Raw genomic sequence first — 14,247 nt, 5'->3', positions numbered from 1 at the left:
GCGAGGGGGCGGTGGGCCGGAGCGAGGCGCGGCGCAGCGCCGGCAGGAGGGCGATGGTGGCGGCGTGAGGCGCGCTGCGACCCGCGCTGTCTGCCCGGCCGGCGCGGAGAGCGGCGGGGGAGCGGCGCTCGCCGTGAGGCTGCGGGAGCACGGGGACAGCCGCGGGGCGCTGCCGGCGGCGGGGCTGCCGCAGTAATGGGCAGCGGCAGCGCTGACTCTCGGCTGCCGTGTGGTGCCAGCGCGCCCGCCCGGCGGGGCCGCCCGCGAGGAGCCGGCGGCAGGTGAGTCCCGCGCGGGGAGCCGCCCGTCCCCTCCCGCCGCTCCCCGAGCCGCCCCCCGCCGGTGGCGTTTCAATCTCTGAACGGCTCCGGCTCCCGGCCGAGGGCGGGGGGCGCTGCCCGGGGGCTGGGCGCGGGCTGACACGGGCTGCTGAGGCGGGGCGGGCGCTCCTCGCCCCGCGGCTCCCGGGGGACTCCCCCCGGCCCCGGGGCCGTTCCGCCTCAGGTAGCCTCCTCTCCAGCCTTGGTGCCATCCTGCCCCGGCTTCTCCCAGCTGCGGCCGGCGTGTGCTTCCCTCTGTTCCTAATGAAGGGGCTTTTCCCCCGCAACCGGCGCAGCTGCCGCTTTCCTTTCGAGGGAGGAGACCCACCTGGGTTTCTCCTCTCCCTTCTCACCTCCCTGATGATCGTTCCTGGGTGCAGGATGGAGAGACATTTCCATTTCAATGTGATGCGGCGGGGAAGGTGGGGAATCCTGGGTAGCCAGCCCTCGGGAAATGCCCCTTTTCCTCTCCCGTCCTCCTCCTCACCCTGGCACAGGCATTTGGGCAGCAGCACTCCCTGTTCTGTCCCTTCGGCTGATCCTTCTCCTTGGGCATAGAAATGAAAGCGGGAGGTGTGTTAGAGGGAACAACTGTTACACCTTTTGTCATCAAGACAAAGAACTTCATCTGCCCGTGTCCCTCCCTCCTGGGTGCACACTGGCAGCCCCTCGGCCACTTCGCGTCCCTTCCCGGAGATGCTTCACAGGGATTCGGGGTGGCCCTGAGCCGCCCTTTTTTGTGGTGTTGTTGTTGCCAATTACGACGCTGCCGATAATGGGATAATGTTGATGTGTTTCCGAACAGCCTCGCGGTTTGAATTCCTGCATTTGCTGCAGTGTTTTTATTTATTTATTTAATTGGGGTGTGCGGATGACAGCAGGAAGGGGGGATGTTCCTGTGGTCGGCTGTAGTTGTTCCAAAGGTACGAGGTCACGTGCAATTGCAGCACTTAGTGTGGAGTGTATTAACCAATGCTTTCTCTCCCTGCCTTATTTGTCTTCCAGTCCTGCAGTCTTCCCTTCATCTGCTGCGTGAAGAATGATGGTTCCATGAGAGAACTCCCTTTCCATTGCCTGTCTACTGCTACTGCATGCTGCTCCTGGCCGGTGACAAGCCGTTCTGCCAGACTGGGATTTACCCTGAGGAGGGGAGAGGCAGAATATGAATTGTAGACGTCCCGTCAAGCTTCTCACACACTCTTTTTACTGTGTCTGTATATAAACCTGCTAGCATCAAGCACATACACGCTCTTTGAAACCTTCATTGGCATTTGCTCAGTTGCTGCTGTGTGAGAGGACTGGGGTTTTCTCACCATCATGGCTTCAGTTTGGAAAAGACTGCAGCGTGTTGGGAAACATGCATCCAAGTTCCAGTTTGTGGCCTCTTACCAGGAACTGATGGTCGAGTGCACCAAAAAATGGTAAGAAGCAGCTGATGTTACTGTAAAAAGAAGATGAAGTTGCTGGTGCTGAAATAGGAAGGATGTTGCTCAGTGTGTATTGTGTGGTGGGTGCATTGCTCTTGCATCCCCTTACCCTCTCTTGCCAGCCCAGTGCAGAACAGCTGCATGAGCTGCTTGTCTTTTTCAGTGAGTGCTGCATTTGCTGCGTGGTTAGCCTGGACCTGCTGGATTTGTTCTGTACTATTGATTTTCTAGGCTGGTATTGTTTTTACCTTGCAGAGGAAGGTAGGTTTGTTAGCTCAGATTTGTGACTTGCTGTGGTTTTGGGTTTTTACTAGAGCTTTTTTGTTTGGTTTTTATTATTATTTTTTAAAAAAATATTTCCCATGAGCTCTTTTCCAACTGCCAGTTCAGTTTGGTGATGCTGAGAGTGGTCTACTGACACTTGTGTTGTTTGATGGAGGCATTGGAGATCAGTCGTGGGACGTTTAGGTTGGATGCCCATTTTGATTTTTTACTTCCTTACCTGAGGAGGTCATGTTTCTCCTTCTTCTTTTCCATTTTTCCTTTCCATCTTTTAACAGGAAGGGGCAAGAGGCAGGTCCTTGGGAATTGTCTTGAGGTGTTTGTTTAGTCAGACAGGAATTTTGGGCAGTGGTGGTCCAGTTGGATGGCTTTGGAGCTGACCAGACAGCAGTTAATGGTGTGGGTCTGGCACATCATCTTTCCTTAAGCAAAATAAGCTTAAATAAATCTGCTAGGCAAGACTAGAAGCAGCTTTTAAATAGGGGAAGATCTCCATTATATAAATACTTAACTGCTGCTTTGTATGTTTGGAATATTGATATTACTGACATCATTCCTCATGTTAGTGTGAGCATGTAGTGTCAGGGGATGAAGAAAATACTTTCCAGACCTTGTGGACTGAGATGTTCAAATTGCCTTGTAATAAACTGCAGCCTCTTTTCTAATGCTTGGCCTTTCTTCTTGTTGGCAAGTTTGGCACTTGCATTGGCTGCTTTCACTGGCTATGAGTAATTGCCTCTGCAAATTTCAGTTCTATCTCTTGGAGTAGGAAATCTCTGTCAAATATGCTGGAAGGCTGCACACTGCTCTGTCTTAAAGGAGCAGGTTAAACGTTTTGGATTTTTTTTAGCAAGTTGCCTTCACGCCTAGAATTATTCTGGAAGTTGAACTTCCTTTCACGGAGTAAACCACAAATGGAAACATTGTAGAAGTTGAAAGAGGCTATCCTGATTATCTCATGAGGTCAGCTGTCCCAAAGAGGCAGAGGAGTTTTCCACAATAATTTTAATTGGTCAGGTTTATTTCAGCAGCTGGGTTTTTTGACTTATTATGTTCTATCTGCATGAACTAGGCTGTTTTAGGTTTCATTTTCATTTTGAGTCACTCGTTGCTGAGAATTTGCAGAATGTTTCAGCACTAAAGGATAAATCCTGCAGGGGAATGTTTGCATTGGAATTGCAGCTGACCTTTCCTTGGTTTAGGAAAAAGTCATACACAAAAGTTCTCTTGTGAAGTATCTTATTATTTTAGAAACAGGCAGCTTATTGGTTAATCATGACTGAGAGTGCCCACCTAGCAAAAAAATGTCAGTGTATGAAGTAGTGAGAGAGCCATTCAAAACCTCAGATATGCAATTAATTTCTTGCAAAAAGGTCATCCTTCTGAGCCTTCATTTTCCATTCTTGGGTTTAAATATAGACAAGATCAATGGTTGTGTTGGTTGTTACAAAGGAACAGTATGGTGGTGAAATGTGGATGAATTCTAGGAAAAATCACAATAGGGAAAAACATAACTCCCAAAGTCCTTTGACTGTAAGCTTTTTCATTCTGCTTCCTGTTATTTCAAGAACTGTAAAAAAAAAAAGTTCTTTGGGCATGCAACCTAAAATATTACATTGCTGCTGTAAATCAACCTTCCTAAGTCAAGGGTTAAATATTTATGTATTTTGAGAGCCTGCAACTAAGTGTTTCAGTAACTTTGGAGAAGATACAGTTCCTGTGCATGCCAGCAGGATCACTGCTTCATCTGTTGCTAAGTCTTGCCTCTTGAGTTTGGCCCATGTGAGAACAAAACACCAGAAATGAACTCCATATGCTGCTCTTGCTGAAAGCACTCAATATATATTAAGTGTCAGTGCTGTAGCCTGTAGTTTGTTTGATTGAAATGTAGTAAGCAGTAAGTTATTTTAATGTACTGGCATTTTAACAATGCAGTGTTTCTGGAGGAAAAGAATGCTCCATTCATATTTTAAAGTAAATGACAACACAGTCATAAACACACTGGAACTGAGCTAGGATTGTGCATGACCAAAACAGGCTGTGTGCCTCTTTGTGAGCTGCTATCTTCTGTTAGGTTTGCATTTGTCTGACTCTTCAGAAAACAACTTGTGCGTTAGAATATTTTTGTACTGATTGTGGATGGTTTGCAAGGTTGGGTGAATTTCTGGTTGGCTTTAATACTCTTCGTTTCCTCTGGACTTGTATTGATTAGAGTTTTTGTTTGTTTTTGGTTTTGTTTTTTAAACTTAGCCTTTAAAATAGCTCCTGCTCTTTTTTTCCCCCTCACATTCTCCTGGCACTGTGAGAAGTTGCCACTGCTGTGGTGTTGCTGCTTCACCTTTTTAAAGGATTATCTCTAGTTACAGCAGCATTTTGCCAGATTGGGCTGAAACCTTTCCTTGCTTTTTCTTCTGACTATAATTTCTGATTCTTTGTCCCTACTAGTGGTTACAGACAGCCACTCTCAAATGATTGCTTTTCATTGCTGGTGTGTTTGGGGGAGATAGGTCGTGATGGAGTGTCCAGTGTTGTCACTGTTCCTTATTTTTCAGATAATTAACAGGACTGAGTCACTTCTGTGGCATTTTGGCAGCTCCCACTGACCCAGACCTAATTATTGTGGCTGCTCAGTACCTTTGAAAAATTGAACAGTTGGTTTATTTAGAACCTTTCATTAAAAATAAATAAACAGATGTAGTCTTGGTCTTTAATATGGATTAGTGACTCCTGCTACTGCAAAAACATAGTACTTTGCAGTAATCATATAAGTAGTTGATTTTTTTGAGAGGTGCTTGCTTGACAGTGCTGAAGTGTGTCATCCTCCATTTACCCTTGCACTAAGCTGGGGCAGCTCAGGATTTTCCACACAGCCTCACCAGTGACCTGCAGCCCTGGCCTGACAGGGCCACGTGTGACGGGGGGAGTTAATGCAGTGCTCATCCTCAGTGCAGAGTCACTGGATAGAACCAGAAATCACTCTCATTCATTCTGCTTAGGCTTCTACAGAGCTGCATTTCCTGCTCTGTGCTCTCAGGGCAGAGGCTGCTGTGTGGGGCAGGGGTGTGCTGGGCATCCCTGGCAGGTGGAATGCTGTGACTTGTGCAGGGGACCCACTCCAGTTGCCTGAGCGTTGGTGTCAGGCCATGTTTGGGATACCTCTGGGTTTCCTGGCAGTTTGAAGCAGCCCAGGTCTCCTGTTGGTCCTGGTTCAGACTGCCAGCCTGGCATGAATCTCTTGTGCAGGTCTCTGTTCAGGCAGCTGAGTGGAGGCTTGTCTGAGATCCAGGCTCAGCAGAGGAGGAAACTTCTCCTTTGGCCCAGAGATCAGTTCCAGTACTTGGACCTGAAGGTCTGATAGCAGTTTTATAGAGCTGCTGAAACGTCTACTGCTGAACATATGAGCTCTTTAGGGTGGCTTTTTTGTTTCCTTATTGTTGTTTGATATCTCATGAGTCAAGGACTCAGTAGAGGCTTCAGATGTGATATTGACTGGCTGAACTTAGAGTTGAGGTTGTTCCTAACGTGTCATTGTTCATTGGATGCTTTTATGAGCAGGAAAGCTGCTCACCTGAAAATGGGTGCTGGAAAAGAGTAAACAGAGAGGGTTTTATACAGGATTTGTGTTCAGGAGTTGCTTCAGAGAGAGAGAAATGTTATTTTTGTACAATGTTTGTAATGTCTGTCATCTCTTACATGAACTGCTTTGCTTTTAAATCCTGCTTGCAAATACAGTGAGCCATGATGTTTAAAAGGGTTAAACTTTTCTATATGTTCAGAAGCTTTAGCTGAAGACAGGCTTCGTATCCATAAGGCAAGTTGCCTATTTTTCTATCGATTAGGTATGGTCTGAAGTAGGTTCTCTCTTTTCAAATACACATATTTCTCTTTAGGAAATGAAGCAAGGCTTAATTTTTTTTTTTATTTTTATTTTTTTTTTTTTCCAAAAGGCTTTAGCCATCTGTTTTCCTCTTCTATTGTAGTTTCATAACTGGATGCTGCAGGAATCTTAAGATTTGGCATGCGTTGTGCATGGGAGAGAAATGAGCTTTGTGAGATTCCACGGTTCACACTGATGTGCTTGCCTTCTGCTTGCTGCTTTCCAGCAAACCCAGCAGTGCCCAAGGCCACCACAAGAACTGGGCTTAGCTGGTTGCTGTGGAATCCTTGTGTGCCTGCCTGGTGTCAGGCTGTCACATTGCTCTATTAATTTTCTTGCTTTGCACGGTTGTTAGAGGGGATTTCATGAGTACCTAAGTGCATTTGGCTACAAAGGGTGATCATATTGAATCTCTTTGAATTAGTTTGTGCTGTTGTGTCCTGGTTTGCTCTGCAGAGGTTTTGATCACATTGGGGTGATATGGCTGTACTGTAATATGTGTAACTTGTGCAATGAAAGCACCATGCAATTTCTGCTGTGTTTTATCTTGTGCTCTTAAGGAAATTGTACTCTGTCCTTATACTTTTTATTGAGTTCTGATTCCACACTAAATAATCTCCATTTACAGATGCACTTCAGCATTTCCTTTGCCATTCATCTCTGGTTTTGACTGAGGATTTTTTGAGGGCTTAAATTGTGTGTCAAACGTACTCTTTCCAAATAATCACCACCAGCTGCCTTACAGCTGTCTTCCCCCTTTCTTTCTGCAGTCAATTAAAACACATTTACTGTCCACACACAAAAGCAATTCTCCTCTGTCATTTTGCATCTCTCTTCTTTGTATCAAAAAGAAAATCCTTCATTGCAGAAAACTAAACTTGCTTCTGTGGACTCTGCCTGATTTCTGTCAGGAGGCTGTCTACCAATCCCAACTCCTCCATGCCAGCTGCTTTGCCAAGGTCCCCTCCTGAGCCTTTTTTACAGCTTCATGTTCCATGGACCACAGGTTAGGGATTTCTCATCAAAGTTGCATATTAGCAGCAAAGAAATGTCAGTAGGAAAGGTATGAGTGTTTGTGAAGTTTTTCTTGGGTTTTTTGGGTTGTCAGTGCTGCACATTTATTTCTATTTGCAACAATGTTTTAAGAGTGCTTGTGACTCTGTCTAGTTCCTGGAAGAATGCATTGATAGATGCAGGCACAAGGTTTAGTACCTGTAGGGTAGAAAGGTTTGGCATAAGTACTTGTTCTGCATTCTGTTTGTTTCTGAAAGATACATTTCTTTTCAGCAATTCCTTGCTTCCTGACCTAGCAGTAACAAAACTAATTAGCAAAAGCAGAAAATGTTTGATTATATCCCGGTGTAGACAAATTTCATTTTAATGGTCAGTTAGAGTGGTGAAGATATCTCCTTGAATGAATAAAACACACTTGTGCTCTGACATAGCTTTATTTTTGGAGAGAGAAACTGTGTGTGCGCATAACTTCCTCACAGAGCTTTTGGAACAAATCAAACCTTGCTCTGTTCCTGCAGGCACTGTGGTGCACATATGCAGTAAAGAACCTGTGCTGTTCATTTGAACTCAGTGGACTTGAACTGCACTAAAGATTTACTTTTGTTTTGTTTTGTTTTTAGGGTTGTATCCTTGTGAATATTATTTTCAGCTCTTTGTGCTATGAGGTGAAATAAAATGAAATATTATGACACTGTGTCGGCCTCATATGAGCTGAGTCTGCCATCTCTTGTGCTGCTCAGGCTGTATAGTGCCAGTCTGTTGCTTCAATTAGTTTTTAATTGGTTGGAGAGAGCTGAAGTCCCTTTCACAGTTGAGTGTGAATAAGGAGAGGAGGAGGAGGAGGCTGGTAATGTTGACTAAATCTGAGGAAACTCTTCTTATAAAACAAACCCTTCAGCTATGGTAGTAAAAGCATTCTGCTTGGGTGGCTTTCTCAGAATGTGGGGGTGTGTGTGTGTTTATTTACTCCTGAAAGCTTTCCCGGTTTACTCTGAGGACAGTGTGTGAAGTGTGTGTTTGTTTCCCTTGCCCCTCTCTCTCCTTCCACTCCTCGGGGTAGAAGCTGGCCCTGGCAGGCTGTTTGCTGCCTTGTGGGGACACTCCTTGAGCTGCCCTGTGCACAAAGTCTGTCTTTTGTGTCCTCAAGTGGACTCTGAAACACAGGAACTGCGTGGATGAACTTTTGTTCCTTATTTTAAGATATGCGCAGAGCAGGAGGGGAAATAAAGCTGTCCTTGTTTTCCTCCTCTTGTCTTTATTTGAAAAATGTCTTTCTGCAGCCTACAGTTTCTATAAGTGCACCAGAGCCTCTCCTGAGGAAGCTGTGTGTTTTGGCAAGTTGAGGTATGGGGTAGCTGTGGCTTTTGGCACCTGGAGAGGCATTGCAGGGATTTGGGAACTGTGGGTTAAGCACGAGCTAAAATTAGCAGAACCATAACTAACACTGCTGTTGTCTGAGGCTCTGACTCATGAGGTTCTCTGGATTCAGGAGTGGAGCGGGATGTCACTGTCCCTAAGCTGCAGTCCTGTTCTGCCCTGGAGCAGGGGCAGGGTGACACCGAGGCTGCCAGGTGTGTTAGTATTAAGTGCCATCAAACTTCAGCTCCCATTTGTGAGGTGAGTGTGAGCTGCAGCAGCTGAGGAACAGGCACACCTCCCTTATGCTGTCCTGATGCAATGGGGAGGAAAATCTGCCAGAGCAGTGAGATGAGCCACAGCTGCAGGCAAGAGCATCTTAGAGTGCTCCAGCTAAATCACCCAGATCCTGAGTCAGTGCCCTGTGCTGTCACTGTAGGGCTTCAAAGTGCACAAGCTTTTGAGATGAATCAGAAGTGCATGCCCTTCTGAACTACAGTTTCTAGCTGCCTGCAAACCTGTAAAGATGAGCAGTGCAGAAGTAATTCTCATTTGCCTGTTGAGGCTCTCTTTGTAGTGGAGAGTCATTATTGGGGCTTCTTTCTGTTTCTAATTTATTATTATTTAAGGAGACTTTCTTGAGGATTACTCCAAAGCTATGGCCAGGCTGTGCAGCTGTTTAACTGTCTGCAGCTGCTGAGCTGCAGTTTCTGTGGCTCTGTGTATTTATTTTAGCACAAACTGGTTTTGGGTTTTATTTCGTGTGCACGCTCCTGCAGTCGTTCTGTGGGCCTTGTTTTTTGGGTGAGCTGCTGGATCAGCTTAACAAGCAGCTCTGACCTTCCATTTATGGATCTGTTTGGAAAAATGACTTTGGTGCTGACCAAACATCACAAGGGCAAAATAATTTCTAGTTCCAGGAACAAGTGAATTAGAGCAATCCGGGATATTTTAAGTCTCTCTCCTACCACATCAGTTTTGGTTCCTGCATTACTGCTGCTCATTTCCTCTGTGCCACCTCCACAGGCACCTGCAATGAGCAGTCACCCTTCATGTTCAGTGGCTGCTTTTCTCACTCAAGTAGTGCTGTTTGCTGCCTTGGTGCTGTAGGACAGGTCAGAGCTGTCTGGGGCTGCTGTGGTGGGAGATGTGGCTTCTGATGGGTGTGCAGCTTTCCTGGGAGCTTACGTTCATCTGCTCCTGTTGGGACAAGCCCCATCACCTTTCCCCTAGGCCAGGCAGGCAAAAGACATTCCCTAAGTCAGCCCTTCCATTAGGTGTGTTGCTGTCTGATGCCCTGGGATGATAACTGTCCTGACCTTTCTTAGGGCTGAGACTGATGCAGTGATGCATCTGGTTTTACATCTGGTGTCATAAAATAACTTTCCCCTCCCAGCTGTGCTTGGGAGGGGTATTTCCACAGCCAGTGCTGTTAACACCAAAAGCTGTATTGAATGGAGTAACTGGAGAATCTGGATCATTGAATGCAGTTGGCAGCACATTGTACTCTGCCACTGTGAATTTCCTTGACTTTCAGTGTCTGCTCATTGAGTAAACTCTGAATCCCTTTGTTTATGTCAGTACACAGGAAGAGATTTAAAAGAACAAAAAAAGAGCTGTCAAAACTTCTCTTTTCCAGCGGAGATCTAACTCAGATCTGTAAATTTCCAAACCAACCTGTTGCTGATTTATCTTTGGTTTATTAGCAGAGGATTTAATCTAGACAGCTCCTGGTGACACCTGATGTGGTTATAGCTCTGGAGTTACAGCTCTGGCCGTGCTGGCAGGTGGGCAGATCTCCGTGGCTGTGTTTGCTGGCTGTACCTGTCTTTTATCAGTTGTGTCTCTTGAAAAACTGATTCAGTGGTTTGTAATTTCCTGTAGGTAACTTGAGCAATAGTTGTATAAAGCTGTGAAAAATTTCGAGAGAACAAGATTTTTAAACTTCTTTTTCTCTTCAAGAGCAGATCTTAACTGGATTGAGTGCTTGGAGTAAGTGTCTCTTGAGTGACTGAATTCCCCTTGCGTTCCTTCATCTTTGACATGTAAGAAAATTTTAAGAATGAGAAAGGCCTGACCCATTTTTTGCCGCTTCCTCTCATACCACAAAAATTGAAAGAATTTATAACAGCGTTACTTGGTTTTGAGGCATATTTAAGGATGGCTTTTGTTTACTGTTAACACTTTTTGAAAGATACTTTTTAAAAATACAATAGTGTTTTCACACCCTTTCCCCCCCTTTCTGGGATTTGGGCATGTGGAAAAGGGAATCATGGCATGTAAGCTCTGCTTTTAATTTTTTTGGTTTTTGGTAGGGTTTTTTGTCTTTACTGCTAAGATGGATTACTTCATTCCCTGTAGATGGCTACTCTTATGACAAGTTTTCTGCTGTGTTGTTGGTTTCGAACCTTGGACCTCTCCCTTATTTTTAGCTTTGCTTCACAGAGGGAAAGGCTTTTTTGTGATGTTAAAACATGCCTGAGTTTTCTGTCTGGCCAGCAAATTCGGCGTTGCATCGGAAAGTTTCAGCAATTCCAGCTTAGGTTTGCAGGGGTGGAAACCTCCAGCAATTATTTCTGTGGGTTGTGTGACAAAGGGCCTCTGGACCGAAGAGAGGAGTCTTGGTCAGACCCTGTGGCTGCAGGTAAAAATTCAGCACCTTCACCTTTTATTAGACAGTGGAGAAAAAAGCTGCCCAGCCTCTTTCCCTGTGCCTGGAACCAGGGTTTGTATCACTTTGTGCTTCCATGTGGCCATTTGTGCAGTGTATTTTTGGAGCAGGGAGCTGCTAGATACATTTCTGTGTTTCTCTGCTCCCCATCTGTTCCTGGAGCCACCTCCTGCTCTGGCTGCCTCGGGAGAAGCTGTATTGCAAGGGAAAATGGCAGTAAAAGCAGGCAGTACCTGCTGTCCTGGTTTAGGGCAAATTTGGGAGGAAACCTCTGAATAGGGTCCCTCTGGGAAGCAAACCCAAATGGCATCTCACCCAATTGGTCTGGGAAAAAATCTCCTTAGGGAAAAGTGGGAAAACCCTATTTATTTAACAAACTAAGTACCCACAAGCATAAAAAATGAATAATATGAAACAAGAAAACCTCATGTTGTTCCAAAGTGAGATGGCAAACTCAGAATGTCTTTGCCATGGGTTGTAGCTCAGCTCAGTCTCTTATCAGTCCCTCTGGTGCTGGAAACTGCCATCCTGGGCCCTGGTGGGCCACAGGTGTGAGCTCCAGGTGTCTCTGGGTTTTCCAGTCCAGAGCAGGTTTAAACAGTCCCAAGAAAAAGAGAAAAAAACAGTCCAGGGAACTTCTCTGCCTCAGCTAGCTAAAAACTAACTAAAAACACGGGAGATCTGTCCTGCTGTCCGTCCGTGCTGCAGACAGCACAGTCCAGGAGCAGAATGTGGAGGAGTGAGAGCAGTTTCTGAAAACAAACTCCACACTTCTTCTTTCCCCACCTTTGCCCTCAGATCCAGTCTGAAAGGTGCAGACCACAATATCCAACATAAACAGAACAGACAGTTGGGAATACAAACATCATAAAGTCACTCCAGGACACATACTTATATGGAAAATAGGGGTGGAACCAGGGTGACATAAACTTACATCGACTTAATGAACCAATGGAGCAACAGAACAGATACTGATGTGTTGCTGCAAGGATCCATAGGAGAGAAAAGCCTTTCTCACCATATAATCCTCCAGTGGCAAGTTCTCCTGGGGTGCCACAACTTCAGTATTGCTGGTGGTGGCTAATGTTGTAGTACAGTGGCAGGTGACAGTGTCTCCTTTCCTGGTGCTCTGCTGGAAAGAGGAATATGGACATTTTTGCCCATAGATTCAGTCTTGTTGTGTGCAGTGGACCCTAATAAAGCATTTACAGTACACAAAGCCTGCTTCCTCCTGGGGAATAAAAATGCTGACTTCAGTAAATAAATTTATTTCAGACAGACTTGTTCATAGGGAACTAGATCATGTGCTGTAGGGGGAAGAATAATACTACTCCTTTTAGCAACAGCTGTTAAAAGGAAGATGCTTAACTTGACTTGCAGTTAATGCTAAAGTCAACAAACTGTAATTTAAAAAAAAAAAAAGAGAAAATAATCTTGAGCTATTCTTGACTATGGAAAGACTGTAATTTATCCTGATTTGCTTGTGTTCACCTCATTGGGAGAATTGTCAGTACCTCTTATGGTTGACAGCCCTATTAAGACCTAGAGAAGCAGAAACCTGCTGCCTTGTTAACCTCACAGAATGAGTGCTCTGCCCTCATCTTCCTCCTGTGCTGTGCCACAGATGTGCTTAGAGAAACCTTGGTAGGTCTTTTATGAGGCTAGTTTCTCCTTTGCTGCCCTAGGAAGCCTTTTAAAATGGTCAGCCTTGCAGCTTTTTCATGGAATATTCACCTGTCTTGTTTCAGCATTGCTTAGAGATGGGCAGGATGGGCTGGGAGGTGATCAGAGCTGGTGAGGAAACAGCAGGGGAGCAGGGGAATGAGGAGCAGAATGTGAGGCTTTTCTCCTTCTTTGAATGTCTTCTGGTCTGTCTGTACAGGGTAAACAAGGCAGATCCTAATGGATTTGGAGATACAAAAACAGACTTAAATACGAGCAACCAGTGTGTGAAAGAAAAATAATTATTTCAGAGAGCAGCCAAGGAGCCTTCTCGTGTTCCTGTCAACATCATCTCTGATCAGCTTGGGTTTTATTGGTGGGATCTTAACTCCTTATATAGAACATCCCTTCCAGCAAAGAAAGTAAGGTTGGGGAGACATTTCTGAAAGCTGGTAACACATGACAAACAAGTGTCACCTGCGCATAATAAGTACTAATATATAGTTCAAGGTATGGAGTGTATGTATAAAATCAATGTATGTGATGGAACCATTTTGAGGGGATGGAAAGCCTGGATGCTGATGGTGAATAGCAAAAGGACTGGCTGTTGATGGTAAGAGACAAATTTTGTCCACCCTTGGTTCCTCTGGGAGACTTCCAGGTGTGCTGTGGTGCACACGGATTGAGCAGGGCCAGAAACCTCAATTTCCTTACAACCTCAAGCCTTCTTGCTGGTAAATTAAGTAACTTAGACATAGTGAAGCTTTTTGTGTTACTGAAATACTCAAAATTGTAGCAGGCCCCCAGGCCTTTGTTCTTCCATTGAATCCAATCCCCATAATCAGCTGTAATCAGATTTTTGTGTTTTATTCAGGCAAATGTTGGCTGACCCAGGCCATGGAAAATTCTTACGACAAAGTTTAAAATGGGAACTCACTGTGTCGTGTTGAACTTTCAGGTTTGATTTTGCTGAAGAAGCAACTTGCACATGTGTGTGTGTGCTTGAACCTTGTCTGCAGGCAGCAGCTCCACTGTTTTACTGTGCCTGAGCAATCATACATGTCACACAACACCTATCCTTCCCTTTGGCTTTGCCGAACAGATAGGAGTGCTTCGCTTTCATAATTCGTGATAATCATTGTTCTTTCAGAAACTTTTAAAAAAGGAGGTTCCATCTTCTCTTGGTAAATGCTAATTAGGATTTCACCTCTTTTTGAGTGAGTGTGATAGTAACAGTCATACAGCGAACAAAGAAATCTAAATTTAAAGTGTTCCGGGAATTCTTTTCTGTGCTGTATGAAAACAGTTTCATTTAAATGTTTCTACCTTTAGGGCACAGGTAGAGAAAGTCTGGCTATTGATATGATATTTTAAAAATCTGAGTATTCTTTTTATAACACTTTCTAAGACTTATAGCTTTGCACATAAAACTGCAGTATGTGTCAAGCCTTCCCCCATGCAGTTTTATTCTGTTCAAATTGATGCCTCAATATCTTCAAGCTGATGCATCCTTTTATTGTCATCACATTGTATTTTCCTCACTGTATCTGTATAAATAGTTTTCCATATTGGTGGAATATGTTCCAGTTTCCAGGTGGCCGATGTGAAAAGGAGAGGAATAATGCAGCATACACAATA

General features: G+C 44.8%; 1 protein-coding gene across 8 annotated transcripts in view; it reads left to right on the top strand.

Annotated features, from left to right (window-relative positions):
• The first annotated feature begins 235 nt into the window (after positions 1-235).
• The window catches only part of EHBP1 (EH domain binding protein 1), a 204,306-nt gene continuing 190,294 nt past the window's right edge, over positions 236-14,247 (top strand). For 5 of the 8 annotated variants that reach the window (XM_083857806.1, XM_083857804.1, XM_083857803.1 and 2 more), the window contains exons 1-2: positions 237-281; positions 1,326-1,741. In XM_083857806.1, the coding sequence (XP_083713932.1) occupies positions 1,638-1,741 (104 nt within the window). In that variant the 5' untranslated portion in view covers positions 237-281; positions 1,326-1,637. Of the gene's footprint in view, positions 282-1,325; positions 1,742-14,247 lie in introns of all 8 variants that reach the window. The other 3 variants (XM_083857807.1, XM_083857805.1, XM_083857808.1) reach the window with 1 other exon arrangement.

Source organism: Zosterops lateralis (assembly GCF_965231275.1).
Source record: "Zosterops lateralis genome assembly, chromosome: 3".
In the NCBI taxonomy this organism is placed as follows: domain Eukaryota; kingdom Metazoa; phylum Chordata; class Aves; order Passeriformes; family Zosteropidae; genus Zosterops; species Zosterops lateralis.
The sequence above is the reverse complement of the archived record's forward strand: the minus strand, read 5'-3'. Positions and strand labels throughout refer to the sequence as shown.